We start from the raw sequence: 23,923 nt of genomic DNA on the forward strand, positions 1-23,923 counted from the left end.
AGTAGAGGAGACAACATGCTCTCCGGGATGATCTGTAACACCTAGTGGAGAGTAGAGGAGACAACACCTAGTGGAGAGTAGAGGAGACAACACCTAGTGGAGAGTAGAGGAGACAACATGCTCTCCGGGATGATCTGTAACACCTAGTGGAGAGTAGAGGAGACAACACCTAGTGGAGAGTAGAGGAGACAACACCTAGTGGAGAGTAGAGGAGACAACATGCTCTCCGGGATGATCTGTAACACCTAGTGGAGAGTAGAGGAGACAACACCTAGTGGAGAGTAGAGGAGACAACATGCTCTCCGGGATGATCTGTAACACCTAGTGGAGAGGAGACAACATGCTAGTCCGGGATGATCTGTAACACCTAGTGGAGAGTAGAGGAGACAACATGCTCTCCGGGATGATCTGTAACACCTAGTGGAGAGTAGAGGAGACAACACCTAGTGGAGAGTAGAGGAGACAACACCTAGTGGAGAGTAGAGGAGACAACATGCTCTCCGGGATGATCTGTAACACCTAGTGGAGAGTAGAGGAGACAACACCTAGTGGAGAGTAGAGGAGACAACACCTAGTGGAGAGTAGAGGAGACAACACCTAGTGGAGAGTCTGGAGACAACACCTAGTGGAGAGTAGAGGAGACAACACCTAGTGGAGAGTAGAGGAGACAACACCTAGATGGTGGAGAGTAGAGGAGACAACATGCTCTCCGGGATGATCTGTAACACCTAGTGGAGAGTAGAGGAGACAACACCTAGTGGAGAGTAGAGGAGACAACACCTAGTGGAGAGTAGAGGAGACAACATGCTCTCCGGGATGATCTGTAACACCTAGTGGAGAGTAGAGGAGACAACATGCCTCCGGGAGTCTGGTGGAGAGTAGAGGAGACAACACCTAGTGGAGAGTAGAGGAGACAACATGCCTAGTGGAGAGTAGAGGAGACAACATGCTCTCCGGATGATCTGTAACACCTAGTGGAGAGTAGAGGAGACAACATGCTCTCCCGGAGAATCACCTAGTGGAGAGTAGAGGAGACAACACCTAGTGGAGAGTAGAGGAGACAACACCTAGTGGAGAGTAGAGGAGACAACACCTAGTGGAGAGTAGAGGAGACAACACCTAGTGGAGAGTAGAGGAGACAACACTAGTGGAGAGTAGAGGAGACAACACCTAGTGGAGAGTAGAGGAGACAACACCTAGTGGAGAGTAGAGGAGACAACACCTAGTGGAGAGTAGAGGAGACAACACCTAGTGGAGAGTAGAGGAGACAACACCTAGTGGAGAGTAGAGGAGACAACACCTAGTGGAGAGTAGAGGAGACAACACCTAGTGGAGAGTAGAGGAGACAACACCTAGTGGAGAGTAGAGGAGACAACACCTAGTGGAGAGTAGAGGAGACAACACCTAGTGGAGAGTAGAGGAGACAACACCTAGTGGAGAGTAGAGGAGACAACACCTAGTGGAGAGTAGAGGAGACAACACCTAGTGGAGAGTAGAGGAGACAACACCTAGTGGAGAGTAGAGAGACAACACCTAGTGGAGAGTAGAGGAGACAACACCTAGTGGAGAGTAGAGGAAACAACACCTAGTGGAGAGTAGAGGAGACAACACCTAGTGGAGAGTAGAGGAGACAACACCTAGTGGAGAGTAGAGGAAACAACACCTAGTGGAGAGTAGAGGAGACAACACCTAGTGGAGAGTAGAGGAGACAACACCTAGTGGAGAGTAGAGGAGACAACACCTAGTGGAGAGTAGAGGAGACAACACCTAGTGGAGAGTAGAGGAGACAACACCTAGTGGAGAGTAGAGGAGACAACACCTAGTGGAGAGTAGAGGAAACAACACCTAGTGGAGAGTAGAGGAAACAACACCTAGTGGAGAGTAGAGGAGACAACACCTAGTGGAGAGTAGAGGAGACAACACCTAGTGGAGAGTAGAGGAGACAACACCTAGTGGAGAGTAGAGGAGACAACACCTAGTGGAGAGTAGAGGAGACAACACCTAGTGGAGAGTAGAGGAGACAACACCTAGTGGAGAGTAGAGGAGACAACACCTAGTGGAGAGTAGAGGAGACAACACCTAGTGGAGAGTAGAGGAGACAACACCTAGTGGAGTAGAGGAGACAACACCTAGTGGAGAGTAGAGGAACAACACCTAGTGGAGAGTAGAGGAGACAACACCTAGTGGAGAGTAGAGGAGACAACACCTAGTGGAGAGTAGAGGAGACAACACCTAGTGGAGAGTAGAGGAGACAACACCTAGTGGAGAGTAGAGGAGACAACACCTAGTGGAGAGTAGAGGAAACAACACCTAGTGGAGAGTAGAGGAGACAACACCTAGTGGAGAGTAGAGGAGACAACATGATCTGTAACACCTAGTGGAGAGTAGAGGAGACAACACCTAGTGGAGAGTAGAGGAGACAACACCTAGTGGAGAGTAGAGGAGACAACATGATCTGTAACACCTAGTGGAGAGTAGAGGAGACAACACCTAGTGGAGAGTAGAGGAGACAACACCTAGTGGAGAGTAGAGGAGACAACACCTAGTGGAGAGTAGAGGAGACAACACCTAGTGGAGAGTAGAGGAAACAACACCTAGTGGAGAGTAGAGGAGACAACACCTAGTGGAGAGTAGAGGAGACAACACCTAGTGGAGAGTAGAGGAGACAACACCTAGTGGAGAGTAGAGGAGACAACACCTGGAGTGGAGAGACAACATGCTCTAGAGGAGACAACACCTAGTGGAGAGTAGAGGAGACAACACCTAGTGGAGAGTAGAGGAAACAACACCTAGTGGAGAGTAGAGGAGACAACACCTAGTGGAGAGTAGAGGAGACAACACCTAGTGGAGAGTAGAGGAGACAACACCTAGTGGAGAGTAGAGGAGACAACACCTAGTGGAGAGTAGAGGAGACAACACCTAGTGGAGAGTAGAGGAAACAACACCTAGTGGAGAGTAGAGGAAACAACACCTAGTGGAGAGTAGAGGAGACAACACCTAGTGGAGAGTAGAGGAGACAACACCTAGTGGAGAGTAGAGGAGACAACACCTAGTGGAGAGTAGAGGAGACAACACCTAGTGGAGAGTAGAGGAAACAACACCTAGTGGAGAGTAGAGGAGACAACACCTAGTGGAGAGTAGAGGAGACAACACCTAGTGGAGAGTAGAGGAGACAACACCTAGTGGAGAGTAGAGGAGACAACATGCTCTCAGGGATGATCTGTAACACCTAGTGGAGAGTAGAGGAGACAACACCTAGTGGAGAGTAGAGGAGACAACACCTAGTGGAGAGTAGAGGAGACAACACCTAGTGGAGAGTAGAGGAGACAACACCTAGTGGAGAGTAGAGGAGACAACACCTAGTGGAGAGTAGAGGAAACAACACCTAGTGGAGAGTAGAGGAGACAACACCTAGTGGAGAGTAGAGGAAACAACACCTAGTGGAGAGTAGAGGAGACAACACCTAGTGGAGAGTAGAGGAAACAACACCTAGTGGAGAGTAGAGGAGACAACATGCTCTCAGGGAGGATCTGTAGCACCTAGTGGAGAGTAGAGGAGACAACACCTAGTGGAGAGTAGAGGAGACAACATGCTCTCAGGGAGGATCTGTAGCACCTAGTGGAGAGTAGAGGAAACAACACCTAGTGGAGAGTAGAGGAAACAACACCTAGTGGAGAGTAGAGGAGACAACATGCTCTCCGGGATGATCTGTAACACCTAGTGGAGAGTAGAGGAGACAACACCTAGTGGAGAGTAGAGGAGACAACACCTAGTGGAGAGTAGAGGAGACAACACCTAGTGGAGAGTAGAGGAGACAACACCTAGTAGAGTAGAGGAGACAACACCTAGTGGAGAGTAGAGGAGACAACATGCTCTCAGGGAGGATCTGTAACACCCAGTGGAGAGTAGAGGAGACAACACCTAGTGGAGAGTAGAGGAGACAACACCTAGTGGAGAGTAGAGGAAACAACACCTAGTGGAGAGTAGAGGAGACAACACCTAGTGGAGAGTAGAGGAAACAAAACCTAGTGGAGAGTAGAGGAGACAACATGCTCTCAGGGATGATCTGTAACACCTAGTGGAGAGTAGAGGAGACAACACCTAGTGGAGAGTAGAGGAAACAACACCTAGTGGAGAGTAGAGGAGACAACACCTAGTGGAGAGTAGAGGAGACAACATGATCTGTAACACCTAGTGGAGAGTAGAGGAGACAACACCTAGTGGAGAGTAGAGGAGACAACACCTAGTGGAGAGTAGAGGAGACAACACCTAGTGGAGAGTAGAGGAAACAACACCTAGTGGAGAGTAGAGGAGACAACACCTAGTGGAGAGTAGAGGAGACAACACCTAGTGGAGAGTAGAGGAGACAACACCTAGTGGAGAGTAGAGGAGACAACACCTAGTGGAGAGTAGAGGAGACAACACCTAGTGGAGAGTAGAGGAGACAACACCTAGTGGAGAGTAGAGGAGACAACACCTAGTGGAGAGTAGAGGAGACAACACCTAGTGGAGAGTAGAGGAGACAACACCTAGTGGAGAGTAGAGGAGACAACACCTAGTGGAGAGTAGAGGAGACAACACCTAGTGGAGAGTAGAGGAGACAACATGCTCTCAGGGATGATCTGTAGCACCTAGTGGAGAGTAGAGGAGACAACACCTAGTGGAGAGTAGAGGAGACAACACCTAGTGGAGAGTAGAGGAGACAACATGATCTGTAACACCTAGTGGAGAGTAGAGGAAACAACACCTAGTGGAGAGTAGAGGAGACAACACCTAGTGGAGAGTAGAGGAAACAACACCTAGTGGAGAGTAGAGGAGACAACACCTAGTGGAGAGTAGAGGAAACAACACCTAGTGGAGAGTAGAGGAGACAACATGCTCTCAGGGATGATCTGTAACACCTAGTGGAGAGTAGAGGAGACAACACCTAGTGGAGAGTAGAGGAGACAACACCTAGTGGAGAGTAGAGGAGACAACACCTAGTGGAGAGTAGAGGAGACAACACCTAGTGGAGAGTAGAGGAGACAACACCTAGTGGAGAGTAGAGGAGACAACATGCTCTCAGGGATGATCTGTAACACCTAGTGGAGAGTAGAGACGACAACACCTAGTGGAGAGTAGAGGAGACAACACCTAGTGGAGAGTAGAGGAAACAACACCTAGTGGAGAGTAGAGGAGACAACACCTAGTGGAGAGTAGAGGAGACAACACCTAGTGGAGAGTAGAGGAGACAACATGATCTGTAACACCTAGTGGAGAGTAGAGGAAACAACACCTAGTGGAGAGTAGAGGAGACAACACCTAGTGGAGAGTAGAGGAGACAACATGATCTGTAACACCTAGTGGAGAGTAGAGGAAACAACACCTAGTGGAGAGTAGAGGAGACAACACCTAGTGGAGAGTAGAGGAAACAACACCTAGTGGAGAGTAGAGGAAACAACACCTAGTGGAGAGTAGAGGAAACAACACCTAGTTGAGAGTAGAGGAAACAACACCTAGTGGAGAGTAGAGGAGACAACACCTAGTGGAGAGTAGAGGAGACAACATGCTCTCAGGGATGATCTGTAACACCTAGTGGAGAGTAGAGGAGACAACACCTAGTGGAGAGTAGAGGAGACAACACCTAGTGGAGAGTAGAGGAGACAACACCTAGTGGAGAGTAGAGGAGACAACACCTAGTGGAGAGTAGAGGAGACAACACCTAGTGGAGAGTAGAGGAGACAACACCTAGTGGAGAGTAGAGGAGACAACATGCTCTCAGGGATGATCTGTAACACCTAGTGGAGAGTAGAGACGACAACACCTAGTGGAGAGTAGAGGAGACAACACCTAGTGGAGAGTAGAGGAAACAACACCTAGTGGAGAGTAGAGGAGACAACACCTAGTGGAGAGTAGAGGAGACAACATGATCTGTAACACCTAGTGGAGAGTAGAGGAAACAACACCTAGTGGAGAGTAGAGGAGACAACACCTAGTGGAGAGTAGAGGAGACAACATGATCTGTAACACCTAGTGGAGAGTAGAGGAAACAACACCTAGTGGAGAGTAGAGGAGACAACACCTAGTGGAGAGTAGAGGAAACAACACCTAGTGGAGAGTAGAGGAAACAACACCTAGTGGAGAGTAGAGGAAACAACACCTAGTTGAGAGTAGAGGAAACAACACCTAGTGGAGAGTAGAGGAGACAACACCTAGTGGAGAGTAGAGGAGACAACACCTAGTGGAGAGTAGAGGAGACAACACCTAGTGGAGAGTAGAGGAGACAACACCTAGTGGAGAGTAGAGGAGACAACACCTAGTGGAGAGTATAGGAAACAACACCTAGTGGAGAGTAGAGGAGACAACACCTAGTGGAGAGTAGAGGAGACAACATGATCTGTAACACCTAGTGGAGAGTAGAGGAGACAACACCTAGTGGAGAGTAGAGGAGACAACACCTAGTGGAGAGTAGAGGAAACAACACCTAGTGGAGAGTAGAGGAGACAACACCTAGTGGAGAGTAGAGGAGACAACACCTAGTGGAGAGTAGAGGAGACAACACCTAGTGGAGAGTAGAGGAGACAACACCTAGTGGAGAGTAGAGGAGACAACACCTAGTGGAGAGTAGAGGAGACAACACCTAGTGGAGAGTAGAGGAGACAACACCTAGTGGAGAGTAGAGGAGACAACACCTAGTGGAGAGTAGAGGAGACAACACCTAGTGGAGAGTAGAGGAGACAACACCTAGTGGAGAGTAGAGGAGACAACACCTAGTGGAAAGAGGAGACAACACCTAGTGGAGAGTAGAGGAAACAACACCTAGTGGAGAGTAGAGGAGACAACACCTAGTGGAGAGTAGAGGAAACAACACCTAGTGGAGAGTAGAGGAAACAGAAACAACACCTAGTGGAGAGTAGAGGAGACAACACCTAGTGGAGAGTAGAGGAGACAACACCTAGTGGAGAGTAGAGGAGACAACACCTAGTGGAGAGTAGAGGAGACAACACCTAGTGGAGAGTAGAGGAAACAACACCTAGTGGAGAGTAGAGGAGACAACACCTAGTGGAGAGTAGAGGAGACAACACCTAGTGGAGAGTAGAGGAGACAACACCTAGTGGAGAGTAGAGGAGACAACATGCTCTCAGGGATGATCTGTAACACCTAGTGGAGAGTAGAGGAGACAACACCTAGTGGAGAGTAGAGGAGACAACACCTAGTGGAGAGTAGAGGAGACAACACCTAGTGGAGAGTAGAGGAGACAACACCTAGTGGAGAGTAGAGGAGACAACACCTAGTGGAGAGTAGAGGAGACAACACCTAGTGGAGTAGAGGAGACAACACCTAGAGGAGGAGACAACACCTAGTGGAGAGTAGAGGAAACAACACCTAGTGGAGAGTAGAGGAGACAACACCTAGTGGAGAGTAGAGGAAACAACACCTAGTGGAGAGTAGAGGAGACAACACCTAGTGGAGAGTAGAGGAAACAACACCTAGTGGAGAGTAGAGGAGACAACATGCTCAGGAGGATCTGTAACACCTAGTGGAGAGTAGAGGAGACAACACCTAGTGGAGAGTAGAGGAGACAACATGCTCTCAGGGAGGATCTGTAGCACCTAGTGGAGAGTAGAGGAAACAACACCTAGTGGAGAGTAGAGGAAACAACACCTAGTGGAGAGTAGAGGAGACAACATGCTCTCCGGGATGATCTGTAACACCTAGTGGAGAGTAGAGGAGACAACACCTAGTGGAGAGTAGAGGAGACAACACCTAGTGGAGAGTAGAGGAGACAACACCTAGTGGAGAGTAGAGGAGACAACACCTAGTAGAGTAGAGGAAACAACACCTAGTGGAGAGTAGAGGAGACAACATGCTCTCAGGGAGGATCTGTAACACCCAGTGGAGAGTAGAGGAGACAACACCTAGTGGAGAGTAGAGGAGACAACACCTAGTGGAGAGTAGAGGAAACAACACCTAGTGGAGAGTAGAGGAGACAACACCTAGTGGAGAGTAGAGGAAACAACACCTAGTGGAGAGTAGAGGAGACAACATGCTCTCAGGGATGATCTGTAACACCTAGTGGAGAGTAGAGGAGACAACACCTAGTGGAGAGTAGAGGAAACAACACCTAGTGGAGAGTAGAGGAGACAACACCTAGTGGAGAGTAGAGGAGACAACATGATCTGTAACACCTAGTGGAGAGTAGAGGAGACAACACCTAGTGGAGAGTAGAGGAGACAACACCTAGTGGAGAGTAGAGGAGACAACACCTAGTGGAGAGTAGAGGAGACAACACCTAGTGGAGAGTAGAGGAGACAACACCTAGTGGAGAGTAGAGGAGACAACACCTAGTGGAGAGTAGAGGAGACAACACCTAGTGGAGAGTAGAGGAGACAACACCTAGTGGAGAGTAGAGGAGACAACACCTAGTGGAGAGTAGAGGAGACAACACCTAGTGGAGAGTAGAGGAGACAACATGCTCTCAGGGATGATCTGTAGCACCTAGTGGAGAGTAGAGGAGACAACACCTAGTGGAGAGTAGAGGAGACAACATGATCTGTAACACCTAGTGGAGAGTAGAGGAAACAACACCTAGTGGAGAGTAGAGGAGACAACACCTAGTGGAGAGTAGAGGAGACAACATGATCTGTAACACCTAGTGGAGAGTAGAGGAAACAACACCTAGTGGAGAGTAGAGGAAACAACACCTAGTGGAGAGTAGAGGAGACAACACCTAGTGGAGAGTAGAGGAAACAACACCTAGTGGAGAGTAGAGGAGACAACATGCTCTCAGGGATGATCTGTAACACCTAGTGGAGAGTAGAGGAGACAACACCTAGTGGAGAGTAGAGGAGACAACACCTAGTGGAGAGTAGAGGAGACAACACCTAGTGGAGAGTAGAGGAGACAACACCTAGTGGAGAGTAGAGGAGACAACATGCCTCAGGGATGATCTGTAACACCTAGTGGAGAGTAGAGAGACAACACCTAGTGGAGAGTGAGGAGACAACTCAGGGATGATCTGTAACACACCTAGTGGAGAGTAGAGAGACAACACCTAGTGGAGAGTAGAGGAGACAACACCTAGTGGAGAGTAGAGGAGACAACATGATCTGTAACACCTAGTGGAGAGTAGAGGAAACAACACCTAGTGGAGAGTAGAGGAGACAACACCTAGTGGAGAGTAGAGACGACAACATGATCTGTAACACCTAGTGGAGAGTAGAGGAAACAACACCTAGTGGAGAGTAGAGGAGACAACACCTAGTGGAGAGTAGAGGAAACAACACCTAGTGGAGAGTAGAGGAAACAACACCTAGTGGAGAGTAGAGGAAACAACACCTAGTTGAGAGTAGAGGAAACAACACCTAGTGGAGAGTAGAGGAGACAACACCTAGTGGAGAGTAGAGGAAACAACACCTAGTGGAGAGTAGAGGAGACAACATGCTCTCAGGGATGATCTGTAACACCTAGTGGAGAGTAGAGGAGACAACACCTAGTGGAGAGTAGAGGAGACAACACCTAGTGGAGAGTAGAGGAGACAACACCTAGTGGAGAGTAGAGGAGACAACACCTAGTGGAGAGTAGAGGAGACAACACCTAGTGGAGAGTAGAGGAGACAACATGCTCTCAGGGATGATCTGTAACACCTAGTGGAGAGTAGAGACGACAACACCTAGTGGAGAGTAGAGGAGACAACACCTAGTGGAGAGTAGAGGAAACAACACCTGCTAGAGGAGACAACACCTAGTGGATGATCTGACAACACCTAGTGGAGAGTAGAGAACATGATCTGTAACACCTAGTGGAGAGTAGAGGAGACAACACCTAGTGGAGAGTAGAGGAAACAACACCTAGTGGAGAGTAGAGGAGACAACATGATCTGTACCCTAGTGGAGAGTAGAGGAAACAACACCTAGTGGAGAGTAGAGGAGACAACACCTGTGGATCTGTAAACAACACCTAGTGGAGAGTAGAGGAAACAACACCTAGTGGAGAGTAGAGGAAACAACACCTAGTGGAGAGTGTAACACCTAGTGGAGAGTAGAGGAAACAACACCTAGTGGAGAGTGGAGAGGAGACAACACCTAGTGGAGAGAGTAGAGGAAACAACACCTAGTGGAGAGTAGAGGAAACAACACCTAGTGGAGAGTAGAGGAGACAACACCTAGTGGAGAATAGAGGAGAGAACACCTAGTGGAGAGTAGAGGAGAGAACACCTAGTGGAGAGTAGAGGAGACAACACCTAGTGGAGAGTAGAGGAGACAACACCTAGTGGAGAGTAGAGGAGACAACACCTAGTGGAGAGTAGAGGAGACAACACCTAGTGGAGAGTAGAGGAGACAACACCTAGTGGAGAGTAGAGGAGACAACACCTAGTGGAGAGTAGAGGAAACAACACCTAGTGGAGAGTAGAGGAGACAACACCTAGTGGAGAGTAGAGGAGACAACATGATCTGTAACACCTAGTGGAGAGTAGAGGAGACAACATGCTCTCAGGGAGGATCTGTAACACCTAGTGGAGAGTAGAGGAAACAACACCTAGTGGAGAGTAGAGGAGACAACACCTAGTGGAGAGTAGAGGAGACAACATGCTCTCCGGGATGATCTGTAACACCTAGTGGAGAGTAGAGGAAACAACACCTAGTGGAGAGTAGAGGAGACAACACCTAGTGGAGAGTAGAGGAGACAACACCTAGTGGAGAGTAGAGGAGACAACACCTAGTGGAGAGTAGAGGAGACAACATGCTCTCAGGGAGGATCTGTAACACCTAGTGGAGAGTAGAGGAGACAACATGCTCTGTAACACCTAGTGGAGAGTAGAGGAGACAACACCTAGTGGAGAGTAGAGGAGACAACATGCTCTCAGGGAGGATCTGTAACACCTAGTGGAGAGTAGAGGAGACAACACCTAGTGGAGAGTAGAGGAGACAACACCTAGTGGAGTGAGAGACAACACCTAGTGGAGAGTAGAGGAGACAACACCTAGTGGAGAGTAGAGGAGACAACATGCTCTCAGGGATGATCTGTAACACCTAGTGGAGAGTAGAGGAGACAACACCTAGTGGAGAGTAGAGGAAACAACACCTAGTGGAGAGTAGAGGAGACAACGTGCTCTCAGGGATGATCTGTAGAGGGTTGGGTTAGGGAGTCAGGGGTCAGAGCAGGGACTGGGGGTAGAGAGTAGAGAGTAGAGACTAGGGGACTGGGGGTAGAGAGTAGAGACTAGGGGGCTGGGGGAAGAGACTAGGGGCTGGGAGTAGAGAGTAGAGACTAGGGGGCTGGGGGTAGAGAGTAGAGACTAGGGGCTGGGGGAAGAGAGTAGAGACTAGGGGCTGGGGGAAGAGAGTAGAGACTAGGGGCTGGGGGTAGAGAGTAGAGACTAGGGGACTGGGGGTAGAGAGTAGAACTAGGGGACTGGGGGTAGAGAGTAGATACTAGGGGGCTGGGGGTAGAGAGTAGAGACTAGGGGGCTGGGGGTAGCGAGTAGAGACTAGGGGGCTGGGGGTAGAGAGTAGAGACTAGGGGCTGGGGAAGAGAGTAGAGACTAGGGGCTGGGGGAAGAGAGTAGAGACTAGGGGCTGGGGGAAGAGAGTAGAGACTAGGGGCTGGGGGTAGAGAGTAGAGACTAGGGACTGGGGGTAGAGAGTAGAGACTAGGGGACTGGGGGTAGAGAGTAGATACTAGGGGCTGGGGTAGAGAGTAGAGACTAGGGGGCTGGGGGTAGAGAGTAGAGACTAGGGGCTGGGGGTAAGAGAGTAGAGACTAGGGGCTGGGGGAAGAGAGTAGAGACTAGGGGCTGGGGGAAGAGAGTAGAGACTAGGGGCTGGGGGAAGAGAGTAGAGACTAGGGGCTGGGGGTAGCGAGTAGAGACTAGGGGGGGGGTGGGGAGAGTAGAGACTATGGGGTGGGGGTAGAGAGTAGAGACTATGGGGGTGGGGGTAGAGAGTAGAGACTAGGGGGTGGGGGTAGAGAGTAGAGACTAGGGGCTGGGGGGACTAGAGAGTAGAGACTAGGGACTGGGGGTAGAGAGTAGATACTAGGGGCTGGGGTAGAGAGTAGAGACTAGGGGGCTGGGGGTAGAGAGTAGAGACTAGGGGGCTGGGGGTAGCGAGTAGAGACTAGGGGGCTGGGGTAGTAGAGACTAGGGGCTGGGGGTAGAGAGTAGAGACTAGGGGCTGGGGGAAGAGAGTAGAGACTAGGGGCTGGGGGAAGAGAGTAGAGACTAGGGGCTGGGGAAGAGAGTAGAGACTAGGGGCTGGGGTAGCGAGTAGAGACTAGGGGCTGGGGGTAGAGAGTAGAGACTAGGGGGCTGGGGGTAGAGAGTAGAGACTAGGGAAGAGAGTAGAGACTAGGGGGTGGGGGGGTAGAGAGTCGAGACTGGGGGCTGGGGGTAGAGAGTAGAGACTAGGGGCAGAGAGTAGAGCCTAGGGGGCAGAGAGTAGAGACTAGGGGCTGGGGGTAGAGAGTAGAGACTAGGGGGCTGGGGGTAGAGAGTAGAGACTAGGGGCTGGGGATAGAGAGTAGAGACTAGGGGCTGGGGTAGAGAGTAGAGAATAGGGGCTGGGGGTAGAGAGTAGAGACTAGGGGGCTGGGGGTAGAGAGTAGAGACTAGGGGCTGGGGTAGAGAGTAGAGACTAGGGGCTGGGGGTAGAGAGTAGAGACTAGGGGGCTGGGGATAGAGAGTAGAGACTAGGGGGCTGGGGGTAGAGAGTAGAGACTAGGGGCTGGGGGTAGAGAGTAGAGACTAGGGGATTGGGGGTAGAGAGTAGAGACTAGGGGACTGGGGGTAGAGAGTAGAGACTAGGGGACAGAGAGTAGAGACTATGGGCTGGGGGTAGAGAGTAGAGACTAGGGGCTGGGGGTAGAGAGTAGAGACTAGGGGGGCTGGGGTAGAGAGTAGAGACTAGAGGGCTGGGGGTAGAGAGTAGAGACTAGGGGGCTGGGGGTAGAGAGTAGAGACTAGGGGACTGGGGGTAGAGAGTAGAGACTAGGGGCTGGGGGTAGAGAGTAGAGACTAGGGGCTGGTGGTAGAGAGTAGAGCCTAGGGGGCTGGGGGTAGAGAGTAGAGACTAGGGGCTGGGGCAGAGTGTAGAGACTAGGTGCTGGGGGTAGAGAGTAGAGACTAGGTGCTGGGGGTAGAGAGTAGAGACTAGGTGCTGGGGGTAGAGAGTAGAGACTAGGGGCTGGGGGTAGAGAGTAGAGACTAGGTGCTGGGGGTAGAGAGTAGAGACTAGGGGCTGGGGGTAGAGAGTAGAGACTAGGTGCTGGGGGTAGAGTAGAGACTAGGGGGGGGTAGAGAGTGGGGGGGGGTAGAGAGTAGAGACTAGGGGCTGGGGTAGAGAGTAGAGACTAGGGGGCAGAGAGTAGAGACTAGGTGCTGGGGGTAGAGAGTAGAGACTAGGGGCTGGGGGTAGAGAGTAGAGACTAGGGGGCAGAGAGTAGAGACTAGGAGCTGGGGGTAGAGAGTAGAGACTAGGGGCTGGGGGTAGAGAGTAGAGACTAGGGGCTGGGGGTAGAGAGTAGAGACTAGGTGCTGGGGTAGAGAGTAGAGACTAGGGGCTGGGGGTAGAGAGTAGAGACTAGGGGCTGGGGGTAGAGAGTAGAGCCTAGGGGGTAGAGAGTAGAGCCTAGGGGGCAGAGAGTAGAGACTAGGGGGCTGGGGGTAGAGAGTAGAGACTAGGGGCTGGGGGTAGAGAGTAGAGACTAGGGGCTGGGGGTAGAGAGTAGAGACTAGGTGCTGGGGGTAGAGAGTAGAGACTAGGGGCTGGGGGTAGAGAGTAGAGACTAGGGGCTGGGGGTAGAGAGTAGAGACTAGGGGCTGGGGGTAGAGAGTAGAGCCTAGGGGGCAGGGGAGACTAGGGGGCTGGAGGTAGAGAGTAGAGACTAGGGGCTGGGGGTAGAGAGTAGAGACTAGGGGCTGGGGGTAGAGAGTAGAGACTAGGGGCTGGGGGTAGAGAGTAGAGCCTAGGGGGCAGAGAGTAGAGACTAGGGGGCTGGGGGTAGAGAGTAGAGACTAGGTGCTCTGGGACCATACCTTTCTGACGTAGGTCACCAGTTCCCCGGAGTAGAACTGAGAAACACTGAGCAGATCTGGACTGTTGGCCTGGTTGATACGCAGCAGAGGGAGGTCCAACGCAGACGCCAACTAGAAACATGGATCAGTAACAACACGCGTTACAGACCGCATGTTTTCAAACAGGAAATACCCTTTTTCCTTGTTTACAGGATGAACCTGTGTACTCTACGAAATGTACTGTTTGTCTGAGTAGTGAATGGTTGACCTTTAGGAATGTTGCTCGTAGTTTGGTCACCATGGATGGGTTCACTCTGATACTCTCCTGCATGATGGATGTGAAGCTGGGAAAACAACCAGAGAAAAACATTCAAAATGGCAAATTTATATATTTCTTATTTGACCAGGTTAGTCTCCCTGGGTTCTTATTTGACCAGGTTAGTCTCCCTGGGTTCTTATTTCACCGGGTTAGTCTCACTGGGTTCTTATATGACCAGGTTAGTCTCCCTGGGTTCTTATTTGTCCAGGTTAGTCTGACTGGGTTCTTATTTGACCAGGTTAGTCTCCCTGGGTTCTTATTTGACCAGGTTAGTCTCCCTGGGTTCTTATTTGACCAGGTTAGTCTCCCTGGGTTCTTATTTGTCCAGGTTAGTCTGACTGGGTTCTTATTTGACCAGGTTAGTCTCCCTGGGTTCTTATTTGTCCAGGTTAGTCTGACTGGGTTCTTATTTGACCAGGTTAGTCTCCCTGGGTTCTTATTTGTCCAGGTTAGTCTGACTGGGTTCTTATTTGACCAGGTTAGTCTCCCTGGGTTCTTATTTGTCCAGGTTAGTCTGACTGAGTTCTTATTTGACCAGGTTAGTCTCCCTGGGTTCTTTTTTGTCCAGGTTAGTCTGACTGGGTTCTTATTTGACCAGGTTAGTCTCCCTGGGTTCTTATTTGACCAGGTTAGTCTCCATGGGTTCTTATTTGACCAGGTTAGTCTCCCTGGGTTCTTATTTGACCAGGTTAGTCTCACTGGGTTCTTATTTGACCAGGTTAGTCTCCCTGGGTTCTTATTTCACCAGGTTAGTCTCATTGGGTTCTTATTTGACCAGGTTAGTCTCCTGGGTTCTTATTTGACCAGGTTAGTCTCCCTGGGTTCTTATCTGACCAGGTTAGTCTCCCTGGGTTAGTCTCACTGGGTTCTTATTTGAACAGGTTAGTCTCCCTGGGTTCTTATTTGACCAGGTTAGCATTTGACCAGGTTAGTCTCCCTGGGTTCTTATTTGACCAGGTTAGTCTCACTGAGATCTTATTTGACCAGGTTAGTCTCCCTGGGTTCTTATTTGACCAGGTTAGTCTCCCTGGGTTCTTATTTGACCAGGTTAGTCTCCCTGGGTTCTTATTTGACCAGGTTAGTCTCCCTGGGTTCTTATTTGACCAGGTTAGTCTCCCTGGGTTCTTATTTGACCAGGTTAGTCTCCCTGGGTTCTTATATGACCAGGTTAGTCTCCCTGGGTTCTTATTTGTCCAGGTTAGTCTGACTGGGTTCTTATTTGACCAGGTTAGTCTCCCTGGGTTCTTATTTGACCAGGTTAGTCTCCCTGGGTTCTTATTTGTCCAGGTTAGTCTGACTGGGTTCTTATTTGACCAGGTTAGTCTCCCTGGGTTCTTATTTGTCCAGGTTAGTCTGACTGGGTTCTTATTTGACCAGGTTAGTCTCCTGGGTTCTTATTTGACCAGGTTAGTCTCCCTGGGTTCTTATTTGTCCAGGTTAGTCTGACTGGGTTCTTATTTGACCAGGTTAGTCTCCCTGGGTTCTTATTTGTCCAGGTTAGTCTGACTGGGTTCTTATTTGACCAGGTTAGTCTCCCTGGGTTCTTATTTGACCAGGTTAGTCTCCCTGGGTTCTTATTTGACCAGGTTAGTCTCATTGGGTTCTTATTTGACCAGGTTAGTCTCCCTGGGTTCTTATTTGACCAGGTTAGTCTCCCTGGGTTCTTATCTAACCAGGTTAGTCTCCCTGGGTTAGTCTCCCTGGGTTCTTATTTGAACAGGTTAGTCTCACTGGGTTCTTATTTGACCAGGTTAGTCTCCCTGGGTTCTTATTTGACCAGGTTAGCATTTGACCAGGTTAGTCTCCCTGGGTTCTTATTTGACCAGGTTAGTCTCACTGAGATCTTATTTGACCAGGTTAGTCTCCCTGGGTTCTTATTTGACCAGGTTAGTCTCCCTGGGTTCTTATCTGACCAGGTTAGTCTCCCTGGGTTCTTATTTGACCAGGTTAGTCTCCCTGGGTTCTTATTTGACCAGGTTAGTCTCCCTGGGTTCTTATTTGACCAGGTTAGTCTCCCTGGGTTCTTATTTGACCAGGTTAGTCTCCCTGGGTTCTTATTTGACCAGGTTAGTCTCCCTGGGTTAGTCTCCCTGGGTTAGTCTCACTGAGATATTTTTTCACCAGGTTAGTCTCCCTGGGTTCTTATTTGACCAGGTTAGTCTCCCTGGGTTAGTCTCACTGAGATCTTATTTGACCAGGTTAGTCTCCCTGGGTTCTTATTTGACCAGGTTAGTCTCCCTGGGTTCTTATATGACCAGGTTAGTCTCCCTGGGTTCTTATTTGACCAGGTTAGTCTCCCTGGGTTCTTATTTGACCAGGTTAGTCTCACGGGGTTCTTATCTGACCAGGTTAGTCTCACTGGGTTCTTATATGCAAGCGAGACCTGACTATGTCTTCATGAAACTGGTAATATGTAGTTGGTCATCTGCCATGCATAGGACAGGTCTCCTACTGTCTGCATGGTGATCAGGACCATTCATAACCCCTACCTGTCTATGATCTGCCATGCATAGGACAGGTCTCCTACTATCTGCATGGTGATCAGGACCATTCATAACCCATACATAACCCCTACCTGTCTATGATCTGCCATGCGTAGGACAGGTCTCCTACTATCTGCATGGTGATCAGGACCATTCATAACCCCTACATAACCCATACATAACCCCTACCTGTCTATGATCTGCCATGCGTAGGACAGGTCCCCTACTATCTGCATGGTGATCAGGACCATTCATAACCCCTACATAACCCCTACCTGTCTATGATCTGCCATGCGTAGGACAGGTCTCCTACTATCTGCATGGTGATCAGGACCATTCATAACCCATACATAACCCCTACCTGTCTATGATCTGCCATGCGTAGGACAGGTCTCCTACTGTCTGCATGGTGATCAGGACCTATCATAACCCCTACCTGTCTATGATCTTCCATGCCTAGGACAGGTCTCCTACTATCTGCATGGTGATCAGGACCTATCATAACCCCTACCTGTCTATGATCTTCCATGCCTAGGACAGGTCTCCTACTATCTGCATGGTGATCAGGACCATTCATAACCCATACATAGCCCCTACCTGTCTATGATCTGCCATGCGTAGGACAGGTCCCCTACTATCTGCATGGTGATCAGGACCATTCATAACCCCTACATAACCCATACATAACCCCTACCTGTCTATGATCTGCCATGCGTAGGACAGGTCGCCTATCTGCATGGTGATCAGGACCATACATAACCCCTACATAACCCATACATAACCCCTACCTGTCTATGATCTGCCATGCTTAGGACAGGTCTCTTATCTGCATGGTGATCAGGACCTATCATAACCCCTACCTGTCTATGATCTGCCATGCGTAGGACAGGTCCCCTACTATCTGCATGGTGATCAGGACCATTCATAACCCCTACATAACCCCTACCTGTCTATGATCTGCCATGCGTAGGACAGGTCCCCTACTATCTGCATGGTGATCAGGACCTATCATAACCCCTACCTGTCTATGATCTGCCATGCGTAGGACAGGTCTCCTACTATCTGCATGGTGATCAGGACCTCCTCCTTGATGTTGATAGTCCTGATCATCTGGTGAAGGAACTTCCTGGTGTCAGCCAGGAACTGACACACCTGCAGGTTGGACTCCAACTGGTGGAACTCTTGAACCTGAGCACAGGTAAGGAGAGGACAGGAAGTCAGGGTTTATTGGTAAGGAGAGGACAGGAAGTCAGGCTATATAGGTAAGGAGAGGACAGGAAGTCAGGGTTCATAGGTAAGGAGAGGACAGGAAGTCAGGGTTTATAGGTAAGGAGAGAAGAGGAAATCAGGGTTTATTGATAAAGGAGAGAAGAGGAAGTCAGGGTTTATTGGTAAGGAGAGGACAGGAAATCAGGGTTCATAGGTAAGGAGAGGACAGGAAGTCAGGGTTTATATAGTCTCCTGTTTCCACACTTCCAAGTCTCTTATCCACTCGGCTGTTAGAATGAACATGAGAAAAGTTTAGCTTTTCACTGAAAAGGTACAACATATTTTTGGACAAAGCAGCATCATTGTATATCAAATCGAAGGGATACAAATGTCTAAGAGTGTTACCATGTAATATAATGATAATGTAATGGTCACTAAGAGTGTTACCATGTAACATAATGACCATGTAACGGTCACTAAGAGCGTTACCATGTAATCACTGTGTAACATAATGACCATGTAACGGTCACTAAGAGCGTTACCATGTAATCACTGTGTAACATAATGACCATGTAACGGTCACTAAGAGTGTTACCATGTAATCACTGTGTAACATAATGACCATGTAACGGTCACTAAGAGCGTTACCATGTAATCACTGTGTAACATAATGACCATGTGACGGTCATGAGCGTTACCATGTAATCACTGTGTAACATAATGACCATGTAACGGTCACTAAGAGCGTTACCATGTAATCACTGTGTAACATAATGACCATGTAACGGTCACTAAGAGTGTTACCATGTAATCACTGTGTAACATAATGACCATGTAACGGTCACTAAGAGCGTTACCATGTAATCACTGTGTAACATAATGACCATGTAACGGTCACTAAGAGCGTTACCATGTAATCACTGTGTAACATAATGACCATGTAATGGTCACTAAGAGTGTTACCATGTAATCACTGTGTAACATAATGACCATGTAATGGTCACTAAGAGTGTTACCATGTAATCACTGTGTAACATAATGACCATGTAACGGTCACTAAGAGTGTTACCATGTAATATAATGATCATGTAACGGTCACTAAGAGTGTTACCATGTAATGGTCACTAAGAGTGTTACCATGTAACATAATGATAATGTAACGGTCACTAAGAGTGTTACCATGTAACGGTCACTAAGAGTGTTACCATGTAATATAATGATCATGTAACGGTCACTAAGAGCGTTACCATGTAACGGTCACTAAGAGTGTTACCATGTAATATAATGATCATGTAACGGTCACTAAGAGCGTTACCATGTAATATAATGATCATGTAACGGTCACTAAGAGTGTTACCATGTAACGGTCACTAAGAGTGTTACCATGTAACGGTCACTAAGAGTGTTACCATGTAACGGTCACTAAGAGTGTTACCATGTAATCACTGTGTAACATAATGACCATGTAACGGTCACTAAGAGCGTTACCATGTAATCACTGTGTAACATAATGACCATGTAATGGTCACTAAGAGCGTTACCATGTAATCACTGTGTAACATAATGACCATGTAATGGTCACTAAGAGTGTTACCATGTAATCACTGTGTAACATAATGACCATGTAATGGTCACTAAGAGTGTTACCATGTAATCACTGTGTAACATAATGACCATGTAACGGTCACTAAGAGTGTTACCATGTAATCACTGTGTAACATAATGACCATGTAACGGTCACTAAGAGTGTTACCATGTCACGGTCACTAAGAGTGTTACCATGTAACGGTCACTAAGAGTGTTACCATGTTATATAATGATCATGTCACGGTCACTAAGAGCGTTACCATGTAACGGTCACTAAGGGTGTTACCATGTAACGGTCACTAAGGGTGTTACCATGTCACGGTCACTAAGGGTGTTACCATGTCACGGTCACTAAGAGTGTTACCATGCAACGGTCACTAAGAGTGTTACCATGTAACGGTCACTAAGAGTGTTACCATGTAACGGTCACTAAGAGTGTTACCATGTAACGGTCACTAAGAGTGTTACCATGTAACGGTCACTAAGAGTGTTACCATGTAACGGTCACTAAGAGTGTTACCATGTAACGGTCACTAAGAGTGTTACCATGTAACGGTCACTAAGGGTGTTACCATGTCACGGTCACTAAGGGTGTTACCATGTCACGGTCACTAAGAGTGTTACCATGTAACGGTCACTAAGGGTGTTACCATGTCACGGTCACTAAGAGTGTTACCATGTAACGGTCACTAAGAGTGTAACCCAGAGATAAAATAACTGTACTCTTGTTCACGTTCTAGTCGTTGTTGTTTGCGGTGAATTTCCCAGCCTCACCTCTACGAGGGCCTGTATCAGCTGAACGGTCTTCCTGCCTGCCGCGGTGGAGTCCTCGTAGTTCAGAGACTCGATCTGCTTCGAGATCTCCCTGAACCATGCCTGCAGGTTCTCTGTCCAACACAACAACAACCACGTCAACAACATGGGAGGAATGGGAGGAAGTATGGCATAGTGAGATCAGCTTTCACTATTGCAACAGGAATAAGTATGGTACAGTGAGCCATCAACAGGAATAAGTACGGTACAGTGAGCCTGCAACAGGAATAAGTATGGTACAGTGAGCCATCAATAGGAATAAGTACGGTACAGTGAGCCTGCAACAGGAATAAGTATGGTACAGTGAGCCATCAACAGGAATAAGTATGGTACAGTGAGCCATCAATAGGAATAAGTATGGTACAGTGAGCCTGCAACAGGAATAAGTACAGTACAGTGAGCCTGCAACAGGAATAAGTATGGTACAGTACAGTGAGCCTGCAACAGGAATAAGTATGGTACAGTGAACCTGCAACAGGAATAGGCATGGTACAGTGAGCCTGCAACAGGAATAAGTATGGGACAGTGAGCCTGCAACAGGAATAAGTATGGTACAGTGAGCCTGCAACAGGAATAAGTACGGTACAGTGAACCTGCAACAGGAATAGGCATGGTACAGTGAGCCTGCAACAGGAATAAGTACGGTACAGTGAGCCTGCAACAGGAATAAGTACGGTACTCCCTGAACCATGCCTGCAGGTTCTCTGTCCAACACAACAACAACCGCGTCAACAACACACATCAACATCTAGCGCGTTTAGAATGGAAGTATGGCATAGTGAGATCAGCTTTCACTATTGCAACAGGAATAAGTATGGTACAGTGAACCTGCAACAGGAATAGGCATGGTACGGTGAGCCTGCAACAGGAATAAGTATGGTACAGTGAACCTGCAACAGGAATAAGTATGGTACAGTGAGCCTGCAACAGGAATAAGTATGGTACAGTGAACCTGCAACAGGAATAGGCATGGTACAGTGAGCCTGCAACAGGAATAAGTATGGGACAGTGAGCCTGCAACAGGAATAAGTATGGTACAGTGAGCCTGCAACAGGAATAAGTACGGTACAGTGAGCCTGCAACAGGAATAAGTATGGTACAGTGAGCCACAAGCTTTTAAGAGCATGTACACTGACTACACAAAACATTAGGAACACCTTCCTAATATTGAGTTGCACCCCCTTTTCCCCTCAGAACAGCCTCAGTTTGCCGGGTCGTGGACTCCACAAGGTGTCAAAGGCATTCAAATGGGATGTTGGACCATGTTGACTCCAATGCTTCCCTCCGATTGGGTGGTGGACCATGTTGACTCCAATGCTTCCCTCCGATTGGGTGGTGGACCATGTTGACTCCAATGCTTCCCTCCGATTGGGTGGTGGACCATGTTGACTCCAATGCTTCCCACCGATTGGGTGGTGGACCATGTTGACTCCAATGCTTCATAACTTTCACCTGGATTCACCTGGTCAGTCTATCATGGAAAGAGCAGGTGTTCCTAATGCTTTGTCCAGTCAGTGTACACACAGCTGTGGTAATTATGTGTGTTTCGATGTCGAACTACCAGCTGTGGTAATTATGTGTGTTTCGATGTCGAACTACCAGCTGTGGTAATTATGTGTTTCGATGTCGAACTACCAGCTGTGGTAATTATGTGTGTTTCGATGTCGAACTACCAGCTGTGGTAATTATGTGTGTTTTAATGTCGAACTACCAGCTGTGGTAATTATGTGTGTTTCAATGTCGAACTACCAGCTGTGGTAATTATGTGTGTTTCAATGTCGAACTACCAGCTGTGGTAATTATGTGTTTTAATGTCGAACTACCAGCTGTGGTAATTATGTGTGTTTTAATGTCGAACTACCAGCTGTGGTAATTATGTGTGTTTCAATGTCGAACTACCAGCTGTGGTAATTATGTGTGTTTCAATGTCGAACTACCAGCTGTGGTAATTATGTGTGTTTTAATGTCGAACTACCAGCTGTGGTAATTATGTGTGTTTTAATGTCGAACTACCAGCTGTGGTAATTATGTGTGTTTTAATGTCGAACTACCAGCTGTGGTAATTATGTGTGTTTCAATGTCGAACTACCAGCTGTGGTAATTATGTGTGTTTTAATGTCGAACTACCAGCTGTGGTAATTATGTGTGTTTCAATGTCGAACTACCAGCTGTGGTAATTATGTGTGTTTCAATGTCGAACTACCAGCTGTGGTAATTATGTGTGTTTCGATGTCGTAGCTAGTTCCGCTATCATCCATCTCACCATTCTTCTCCACTCTGGTTAGAGGCTTGACCCCAGAGAAGACCTCAGCCAGCTCGGTCATCCTCTCAGATCCCTCAGCTCTATAACTCTCCCATTTCAGCTGCTTCTCTGACAGCATCTTCTTGAACATCTGAGAGGGAAAATATACAGGGGGGCAGATGGTGAATTCACCATTTATATTCAGAGACCCGACACATCAGGGGGACACAGACGGTGAATTCACCATTTATATTCAGAGACCCGACACGTCAGGGAGGGGGGGTACAGACGGTGAATTCACCATTTATATTCAGAGACCCGATTCGGGGGGACAGATGGTGAATTCACCATTTATATTCAGAGACCCGATCGTCAGGGGGACACAGACGGTGAATTCACCATTTATATTCAGAGACCCGATACGTCAGGGGGGACACAGACGGTGAATTCACCATTTATATTCAGAGACCCGATCGTCAGGGGGGGACAGATGGTGAATTCACCATTTATATTCAGAGACCCGACAGGGGGGATGATGGTGAATTCACCATTTATATTCAGAGACCCGATACGTCAGGGGGGACAGATGGTGAATTCACCATTTATATTCAGAGACCCGATGTCAGGGGGACACAGACGGTGAATTCACCATTTATATTCAGAGACCCGAACACGTCAGGGGGGCAGATGGTGAATTCACCATTTATATTCAGAGACCCGATCGTCAGGGGGGACACAGACGGTGAATTCACCATTTATATTCAGAGACCCGACGTCACAGATGGTGAATTCACCATTTATATTCAGAGACCCGATTCAGGGGGACACACAGATGGTGAATTCACCATTTATATTCAGAGACCCGATACGTCAGGGGGGACAGATGGTGAATTCACCATTTATATTCAGAGACCCGATACGTCGGGGGGACAGATGGTGAATTCACCATTTATATTCAGAGACACGTCACGTGTTTTTTTTTAAATTGTGTAATTACAACTTGACTTGGCATCAAACCATATATGATGCGGTTCAGACTCACCTCTTTGAGGGTGAACTCAAACTGGGCGGTGTCTAGGAGGACCTGGAACAGGATCTTGGGGTTGTACTTGGAGTCGTTGATCACCTGGTCTTTGATCTGGCGCAGACGCTTGTTGTTGGGATCATAGGCTGCAAGAAGAAAAGACAACACAGTTTAGGGAATATAGTACCGCCTGGTGTGATATAGGAGCACCTGGCGTGATATAGGAGCACCTGGCGTGATATAGGAGCACCTG

The 23,923-nt window shown here is 48.4% G+C and overlaps 1 protein-coding gene across 1 annotated transcript in view; it reads right to left on the reverse strand.

Moving 5' to 3' along the window:
• Positions 1 to 23,923, reverse strand: part of LOC135575103 (WASH complex subunit 5) — an 89,949-nt gene that overhangs the window by 30,450 nt on the left and 35,576 nt on the right. The window contains exons 10-15 of the mRNA XM_065027301.1: positions 23,689 to 23,816; positions 22,668 to 22,797; positions 20,366 to 20,478; positions 17,817 to 17,983; positions 14,262 to 14,337; positions 14,015 to 14,125 (exon numbers count right to left, since the gene is read on the reverse strand). Of these exons, the coding sequence (XP_064883373.1) occupies positions 14,015 to 14,125; positions 14,262 to 14,337; positions 17,817 to 17,983; positions 20,366 to 20,478; positions 22,668 to 22,797; positions 23,689 to 23,816 (725 nt within the window). The remainder of the gene's footprint in view (positions 1 to 14,014; positions 14,126 to 14,261; positions 14,338 to 17,816; positions 17,984 to 20,365; positions 20,479 to 22,667; positions 22,798 to 23,688; positions 23,817 to 23,923) is intronic.

Source organism: Oncorhynchus nerka, linkage group LG14 (genome assembly GCF_034236695.1).
Source record: "Oncorhynchus nerka isolate Pitt River linkage group LG14, Oner_Uvic_2.0, whole genome shotgun sequence".
In the NCBI taxonomy this organism is placed as follows: Eukaryota; Metazoa; Chordata; class Actinopteri; order Salmoniformes; family Salmonidae; genus Oncorhynchus; species Oncorhynchus nerka.